The sequence below is a fragment of the Bison bison genome, unplaced genomic scaffold (assembly GCF_000754665.1).
Source record: "Bison bison bison isolate TAMUID 2011002044 unplaced genomic scaffold, Bison_UMD1.0 scf7180017864249, whole genome shotgun sequence".
Lineage (NCBI taxonomy): Eukaryota > Metazoa > Chordata > Mammalia > Artiodactyla > Bovidae > Bison > Bison bison.
This window is the reverse complement of record NW_011494821.1, coordinates 249,726-258,226: the sequence shown is the minus strand read 5'-3', so window position 1 is coordinate 258,226 and position 8,501 is coordinate 249,726. Positions and strand designations below refer to the sequence as shown.

Genomic DNA, 8,501 nt, shown 5'->3' with positions numbered 1-8,501 from the left:
CGGGGGAGTAGGGTGGGGGGGTCGGAGGCGGCAGCGGCCGAGGGAGCCGTGGAGCCGAGGAGGGAAGGGGAGAGAGGAGGAGAGAGGAAGCAGGGGGAGGGAGGGAGGTAGCGAAGAGCGAGAATGGGGGGGTGCCTCGGTAGAGTTAACTCCTTCCGCGCTGGCAGGAACCCGGATAATGGGAAAGGAGATGGAGACAGGAGCCCAGAGGCCCTGAGGCAAACATGGAGTCCCGGCCAGCCACCAGCGAGGACAGCAGAGAGGCAGCGAGGAGGGAGTTTATTTCTCAGAGAAGGAAGCACCCACCCAGCCTCTCAAAGACTGGGAGCACCCAGGGTGGTTGAGATACTGGAAAGAGGCCATGGTAGGGGGTAGGGAGTGAGGGAGGGGCTGGCAGGATGGAATCCCTGGGGGCCTAGGGCTCCCTCAGGATTTATAGGAAGAAACCTGAAAATTGATTGTGTCCTCGACTCTTAAGTGCCTGAAACTGGGGCAGGTAAAGAAGAGGGGGAAGCAGGAGAGCAAATGGACTACAGGACTGGAAAGAGAGCACTCCCCTTGCCTCTGACTCAGGAGGCCGTCCCCGGGGACCCTCAAGTCTCAGGTTCTTATTAGCAGTAGTTTGCTCACCCCTCCAGCCCTGCTGCACCCTCAGGAATTCAGAGCCCACCCCCCAACTCCCTTACCTGACTCTCTGAGATGGAAGCCTCATAATAGTCCAGGATGTCTGTCACAGGAACAGAGCTTGAGTTACCCCTCCCACCCCAGGCCTCCCTGGCCACCCCTGCCATCACCTCACCTCCATCCCCATCAGGTAAAAGAGGAACTCCTCCAGTCAACACTGGTGGACACTGACCCCTGATTTCCAGGTTCCCAACCAGCCCCCAAGTTCAGTAATCGCCCTCGCAAGCACAGGCCAGCCCTTGTCACTGCTGCCCCTCAGAAAACTGGGGCTACTTACCCAGCAAGGCTTGGAAGAGGTCACTGTGCAGCACCGTAAGGAGAGGGGGTGCCCATCGCAATAGTGGGGGTGCTAGGAGCCAGAGGGCCGACTTGGGAGCTGGTGAAATGCAAGTGAGGGGGAGGGGTTGGGCCAAGGAAGAGACAGAGGGACCAACACACTCACACACACTCACCTCCTCTTTCCCAGCCTTTGCCTTCTCACCCCAAACTCTCTAGAAAGGTCCAGGGAGAGGGATCCCTGGGTCCCAGGCCCCACCCACCCCCAGGCCTCCCCTTCACAAGGACGCCTGTTTTTCACCTCTTGGTCCTGGTCCCTCAGACATCTCTCTCTCTTCTCACTTTAATCTCTCTAATCCACCAGGGTTAGAGTTGAGCTGTCTTCTCCCCACCCAGTGTGAGCTGTCAGGTAAAGTAGGCAGTCTCTGACCCACCCACCGTCCCATTCTTCTGGGGTCCCCAGTTACTATCACCACCACCACCTTCCTCCTTATACCCTTGGCCCCTCTCCCCAAAGCCAGGCATGACCACTACATTTTCCTGAGGGCCAGGAAAGAGGATTAGCCCCAAAGTGCTCTGCTTTGGAAGCCCTAAAAGAAAGGAAATTGTCACTGTCTCCTGGGTTTGTCCTCAGTCAGAATGGTAACAAGATGGTCACACATTACCTAGAATTTCCTGACCCAAAGCTAGACATGTTTGTGTGTGTGTGTGTGTGTATGAGTGTGTGTGCGTGTGTGTAGGGGACAGGACATGAGAACTCCTACAGTTCCTCTCAGGCTTGGGAAGAATCCATCTGCCCAGAGGTCCAGAGGTCTGGCCTAGCACATGGTCTCAGGGAAGAACAAGAGGGCACAGAGATGTTCAGGAAGGTGTCAGAGACCCTAAGGGAAAGGCAGCAAACCTGGGGGGTCCTCTCTACTGTGAAAATTTAGATGTTTCCAGATTTAGTGACAACTCCTAGGTCTCAATATAATATGCCTGGGCAATTCACACCCACCTGGAGTCACCCACTCCTTTATTCCCTCCCTTTTGTGTTGGCGGAGACGGATTTCAGCGGTATCTCAGAGTCCTCTTTCCATTCCCCTGCCTCTGGTATCTTTCTTACACTTCTCTCTTTCCATCTCTCCCTTCTAACTCCAGCTGGGAAGTCCTCTCTTCAGTCTACCCTCCACCCCTCTGGGGGCAGATGCCTAAGTTCCTCCCTCTTCCGTCTCAGCCTATCTCATCACCCCTTCTGCTGGCTACGCTCTGGTTCGTACAAATTAGTTCATCTAGTTCGGATGAAGCTGTTTGGGAGAAGACAACATTCGTTTGGAGATGACCCCTAGGTCAACCAGATTGCAGGGGCTATGTGGCGCTCCGGAACTACAACTCCCAGCATGCTCCGGTGGCCGGAAAGCCCCGCCCGCCGTGACCCGGTGCATTGTGGAGGATGAGTCAGGGACGGGGAACTAGACTTTGGCAGACCCTCGACAGCTCTAGGTCAGCGTTTAGGGCACCGGCGACCGAAGCGGTTCAGAGATGCGGGCAGCGAGAATGGCTCAGAGTACGGGGCGGCAGCTGCTGAGGCTGCGGGGCGTAAGGTGTGTGTGTGACAGAGGGGAGGGGGACAGAAAGCCGGGGCACTGAGCCAGGACTGAACACCTATTCCCCACAGCTCGTGGCCCGGTGAGCTCTTGGGGCAGCCCCGGCCCGGCCCTGCCCGGCGACCCTATGCCAGTGGGGTCGCCCAGGTAAGTGACAGCGAACTTTAAGGGGTGTGAGAGCCGGAGTCCGCTTCGGCTCCCACCTCCCCGCCGCCGGCAGGGGTCTCCCTCTTGGTCCCTCCTAGTCACCTGCCAGTCGCCTGGCGCCCAAAGTAGGGGAAAGGGCAAACCCGGGTGCCCTGAGGATGAAACTAGGGGAAAGGTGTCGGATGCGCCCTCCCGTCTTCCGCTTTGCTGTTTTGGGCACTTCGAAATCCCTTTCCCCAGGCGGCTGTGGACCAGTCTGATTCCCAGCCTTCTGAGGCTTCGACCAGGGAAAAACGGGCCAACTCGGTACGTGGCTCCGAGCTGTGGAGGGTTTAAACCAGGGGCAGACCCACCTCACACTGTTCCCTGATACCCCCTCTCTTCTCCCTACGCAGGTATCTAAGTCCTTTGCTGTGGGCACGTTCAAGGGCCAGCTCACCACCGATCAGGTGTTTCCATACCCGTCTGGTAAGGAAATGAGTAGGCAGAGCCGGGCGGGGGTTGGCAGCTTCCCCTGACCGCCTGGCCTGGCCTGACCTGTCCTGCCTTCTCACCACTCCAACCACCGCAGTGCTCAACGAGGACCAAACACAGTTTCTCAAAGAGCTGGTGGGGCCCGTGACCCGATTCTTTGAGGTAAGCAATGCCAGCCTGAGTAATAGAGGGCGTGGTTCCTGATGGAGAGAGGTTAAGGAGCCTTATTAAAAGGAGCCTAGAGGTGAGATCCTGTGCCTTCCCCAGGAGGTGAACGATGCTGCCAAGAATGACATGCTGGAAAGAGTGGAGGAGACCACCATGCAAGGTCTCAAGGAGTTGGGGGCCTTTGGTCTGCAAGTACCCAATGAACTGGGTGGCGTGGGCCTCTGCAACACCCAGGTGAGGGAATCCCCCCAGTCACCTCCTGCCTCCGTCTTCTACTTTCTTACCTCTGGGGCAAAGGTCTCTGCCATGAACTGCCCTGGGTGCCTGTGGGATGTTTCTTAATACGAAACTTGCAGTTCCCAAAGGTCGTGGACCTCACCCAGGTTCCCAAGTCCTAACGGATCTCGAATGTGGGGATTGTCTGAGGATATGGTAGGGTACTTGCCTCCCACCAAGACCTAGAATAGACCCGCCAGTGTCCTCTGCCATTGGCCCACATGCTCTGTCTACTCACTTTGCAGGGACACCCAAGTTCGGTTCTTTCCTGCTGCCCATGCTTCCCTGTTAAGGGCGGGTCCCCATTTAGCCAATTACAGCCCCCAATGCCTCTTTCCCCTCCAGTATGCCCGATTGGTGGAGATCGTGGGCATGTATGACCTTGGCGTGGGCATCGTCCTGGGGGCCCATCAGAGCATCGGTTTCAAAGGCATCCTGCTCTTCGGCACAAAGGCCCAGAAAGAAAAATATCTCCCCAAACTGGCATCTGGTGAGGCAGCCCTAGTAGAGCCGGAGATCGGGGCTTGGCAGATTAGGCTGGCTGAACTTAGATCACTGCATAGCTAGGTGTGTTGGCTGGGGCGGGGAGGGGGGGGGTGGTCAGAAGGATTCTGGGAAAGACATTCAGAAGTCACTGAATATCGCCAGAGGCCTTAAAGGGGGATGGGTGCTCCAGGGATGGGTGGTGGCACCAAAGTGCCTTCTGTGCCCATCAGAACCCAGAGTAAAGGAGCGCTCTCTCCAACAGGGGAGACTATAGCTGCTTTCTGTCTAACGGAGCCCTCCAGTGGATCAGATGCAGCGTCCATCCGATCCTCAGCTGTGCCCAGCCCCTGTGGAAAATACTATACCCTCAACGGAAGCAAGATTTGGATCAGGCACTCTTCCATTTCTCCCTCCTCTCCACCCTCTGCCCAATCCAGGCCCCACTGCTCCATCCTCTGTGCCCTGACCGCCTCTTTTTTCCACAGTAACGGGGGCCTGGCAGACATCTTCACGGTCTTTGCCAAGACACCGGTTACAGACACAGCTACGGGCGCTGTGAAGGAGAAGATCACAGCTTTTGTGGTGGAGAGGAGCTTTGGCGGCGTCACCCAGTGAGTGGGCTGGGGTGGAAGAGGGGGAGCCAGGGAGCCGGTGGTACTGAGTTCCAGGGCAGATGGCTGCCATGGGTCACCCTGGGGATGTGTGCAAAACCCAGAGCATCTGGACAGCATGTTCCCTCTGGGCCTAGTATGTAGGAAACCGACCTCATGTTTGGCTCCACCAACCATTGAGCTCAGAGCACAGCAGCAGGATAAAGCCAGACCTCCTCAGCCCTCTGGGTATGCTGGGGAATGCTGCCTGCACCTCTTTCGGGCTGGCTCATAAGGAATGAGGGACTAATTCCCCCCACCCCAATGGCAATTTCTCCATCCTGTCACAGTGGGCCCCCTGAGAAGAAGATGGGCATCAAAGCCTCAAACACAGCAGAGGTGTACTTTGACGGAGTACGGGTGCCAGCAGAGAACGTACTGGGGGAGGTAGGGGGCGGCTTCAAGGTCGCCATGCATATTCTCAACAATGGAAGGTTTGGCATGGCTGCAGCTCTGGCAGGCACCATGAAAGGCATCATTGCTAAGGCGGTGAGTACCCTGCCTGTCCCAGGCCAGCCTGAATCTAAGTCATATTGTCTCCCTTTCCATGTGCCCCTGTCCCCTGCAGGCCCTCCCTCCACAAGAGACCCCTCCCCACCAGCAGATTGCTTAGGTCTCCATCCATCCTAGACTGGCTCTTGACTGTGGCCAAAGCCCATCCCTCCCAGTGCAGCCCAGCTCCCCTCCCAGAAAGAGGAGACTAGAGAACCACAGTGGGACACATGTGTCCTCTTCCAGGTGGATCATGCTGCTAACCGTACCCAGTTTGGGGAGAAAATTCACAACTTTGGGCTGATCCAGGAGAAGCTGGCCCGGATGGCTATGCTGCAGTATGTGACTGAGGTGAGGGCCACCCCCTGTCCCCAGAGCCCTTCTTCCCAGATGGGTCAGACTACAACCCCCAGCAGCACCTGGGGCAGTGGGTCTCCAGCTTTACACCAATGCCCTAGGGGATGCGGGGAGGCATAGCCAGTTCAGCTTCTGCAGGATGGGGAGAGCCATGCTGTTCCACCGAGGTGCTTCCAGAGGTCCCTGAAGTGTAGTCTCTCACCCCACCCTCACCTCCTCACCCCTTCCAAGAAGTCAAATGCCTGCAAGCCCCTGATGAACTGACCAGGGGACCAAATACTCGGACGTGCCTAACCCATGGCATTGGAAGGTGAAGGGAAGGGCCAAAGGCCAAGGCAGACCTGGTCTTGTGAGATCTGGGTGACCAGATCAAGTCTGATGCAGCCTTTTTCCATTTCTCTTCCTATGTCCCAACCTCAGTCCATGGCGTACATGGTGAGTGCCAACATGGACCAGGGATCCACGGACTTCCAGATAGAGGCCGCCATCAGCAAAATCTTTGGCTCGGTGAGGTCCTAGGCCTGTTGGGAGGGAGAGCCAGGTTTGGGAGCTTGGCTCCAAAAGCAATCTGGGGTGTTTCTGTTCCTAGGAGGCAGCCTGGAAAGTGACAGATGAGTGCATCCAAATCATGGGGGGCATGGGCTTCATGAAGGTACAGACGCTTCTCTGCCGGGGTGGCTGCAGGGCCAGGAGGCAGGCGCATCCCAGCAGGGACGTGTGATCTGTCTTCCCCTGCGGTAGGAGCCTGGGGTAGAGCGTGTGCTCCGAGATCTTCGCATCTTCCGGATCTTCGAGGGGACAAATGACATTCTCCGGCTGTTTGTGGCTCTGCAGGGCTGCATGGTAAGAGGGAGGAGAATCAGGGGGAGTTGGTGGGGAGGACAGTGACTCCCGACTATGGGGCTCTCCTCCCCCACAGGACAAAGGAAAGGAACTCTCTGGGCTTGGCAATGCTCTAAAGAACCCTTTTGGGAATGCTGGCCTCCTGCTAGGAGAGGCAGGCAAACAGCTGAGGCGGTAAGCTTAGAGACCAGGGCGTGGTGGGGAGGGGCGGTGCATGGCAACTAACCAGTCACCCTCTGGCTTCCTCTTAAGGCGGGCAGGGCTGGGCAGTGGCCTGAGTCTCAGTGGCATCGTCCACCAGGAACTGAGTCGGAGTGGTGAGCTGGTACGTAAGCAGTCAAGGTGGAGGGGTAGCCTGCATCAGAAGCTGAGGGGCCAAGACCGGGCCTCATCTCACCCCAGGCACCATCCCATCTCCTCAGGCGGTGCAGGCTCTGGAGCAGTTTGCCACCGTGGTGGAGGCCAAGCTGATAAAGCACAAGAAGGATATCATCAGTGAGTGAGCACAACCTCGTTCCCACCCCCACTTTCCCTCTCCCTCCCCCTAACCCACTCACCGCCCCCCCTACCAACCCATCTACCTGGCAGATGAACAGTTTCTGCTGCAGCGTCTGGCGGACAGTGCCATTGACCTCTATGCCATGGTGGTGGTTCTGTCCAGGTGAGGAGGCAGTGGGGGAGACCTGAGTCTCAGTAGGGGGTGGGGGGGTCCCTGGGCTAGGGTCACAGCCCAGATGTGTTTTTCTCCTGCTTCCCACTAGGGCCTCAAGATCCCTGAGTGAAGGCCACCCCACAGCCCAGCATGAGAAAATGCTCTGTGACAGCTGGTGTATCGAGGTGAGATCCAGAGTTACTAAGTACAGGGGGCTGGAGGGAATCAAGGGACAGGTCTGAACCCCCTCCTTCCCCCTCCCTCCCCAGGCTGCAGCCCGGATCCGGGAGAACATGACTGCTCTGCAGTCTGACCCCCAGCAGCAGGAGCTCTTTCGTAACTTCAAAAGCATCTCCAAGGCCCTGGTGGAGCGGGGCGGCGTGGTCACCAGCAATCCCCTTGGTTTCTGAGTACTCTCAATTACAGCCTGGCCCAAAATGTGCCTTTTCTCAAGCCAAAGCCCAGACCCCTTTCCTGCCCATCCTGGTTCTACCTTGAAGGGGGCCCCGGCCCATGACTGTGCCTGCTCTCAGAGGGAGCACTTACTGCCTCACAAATAAAGTTTCTAACAAGTCACACTCTGCGACTGTATCTCTGTTCTTTCCCTTGCTGCCTGCCTCCCTCCCAAAGAAAGGAGCCAGAGGCGCAGGGAGTTTGCCCCTATTGCTTTATTTAGTGTTTTATACAGATGACTAAAATAAATAGAGTAACAAAAGCAGCTACATGGCCCCCAGTACCAACTACCCCAGCTTCCTTTGACGGCTGTCTAGGGGAACCAACCCCCTTCCACATCCCAGGGTACCACTGACCACCCTCCCACCCTGCTCAGGACGGAGCTGACTGGGCGAATGGATAAGGAGGTCACATTGAGGGGTTAGAAGGAGGGGCCCAGGAGACAAGCATTCTTCATATAAAAGAAAAATTATCTACTAAAAAAATAGTCCCCAAAATGTAAGAACATCTATTTTAACCCCCCAAAAGGCTTATAAAAAAATAAAGCTAAAAATAACCAAAGGTCCCTTGTTGAACCCCAAAGAAAAAGGGAGGAACCAGGCACTGCTGGAAAGTCACAGTGGCAACAACCTCACAGCAGACAGCAGCCCACAGGACAGGCTGAGTCCAAGCACCAGAGGAGTGATGAGCACATGATTGACAAGACATCCAATCACAGGACAGGAGCACCAAACACTGACAGCCGATCCAATGTGGCCCCACCATGGGCTCTACATGACATCCACAAAAAACTCACTGGGGTTGCCCATGGCCATGTGGAAACTTTGGCGGCTGGCGGTCAACTCTGGGGGCACAGAGCCCAGGTCTCGGACTGGAGGGGCCCCTGGAGGCTGCACTGCTGGAGGGACAGGGGGTGGGGGCGGCGGCATCATGACCACCATCATGGGGTTATAAGGG

The 8,501-nt window shown here is 56.8% G+C and overlaps 2 protein-coding genes across 3 annotated transcripts in view; one reads left to right on the top strand and one right to left on the bottom strand.

Moving 5' to 3' along the window:
* Window positions 1-2,358: 2,358 nt before the first annotated feature.
* ACADVL (acyl-CoA dehydrogenase, very long chain) lies at window positions 2,359-7,669 on the top strand. 2 transcript variants are annotated; one of them, XM_010847344.1, is made up of 20 exons: window positions 2,374-2,543; window positions 2,618-2,693; window positions 2,934-2,999; window positions 3,089-3,161; window positions 3,265-3,329; window positions 3,435-3,569; window positions 3,957-4,101; window positions 4,360-4,489; window positions 4,583-4,708; window positions 5,038-5,236; window positions 5,486-5,590; window positions 6,017-6,103; window positions 6,186-6,248; window positions 6,338-6,439; window positions 6,516-6,613; window positions 6,692-6,764; window positions 6,862-6,934; window positions 7,028-7,100; window positions 7,201-7,276; window positions 7,361-7,669. In XM_010847344.1, the coding sequence occupies exons 1-20, from the start codon at window positions 2,482-2,484 to the stop codon at window positions 7,499-7,501; spliced, it is 1,968 nt and encodes a 655-aa protein (XP_010845646.1). In that variant the 5' UTR covers window positions 2,374-2,481; the 3' UTR covers window positions 7,502-7,669. The 2 variants fall into 2 exon arrangements, with proteins under 2 accessions (XP_010845647.1, XP_010845646.1); XM_010847345.1 differs by lacking the exon at window positions 2,934-2,999 and having other exon boundaries at window positions 2,359-2,543.
* Window positions 7,670-7,743: 74 nt separating this feature from the next.
* The window catches only part of DVL2 (dishevelled segment polarity protein 2), an 8,858-nt gene continuing 8,100 nt past the window's right edge, over window positions 7,744-8,501 (bottom strand). Inside the window, exon 18 of the mRNA XM_010847502.1 lies at window positions 7,744-8,500. Within this exon, the coding sequence (XP_010845804.1) occupies window positions 8,315-8,500 (186 nt within the window). The 3' untranslated portion in view covers window positions 7,744-8,314. The remainder of the gene's footprint in view (window position 8,501) is intronic.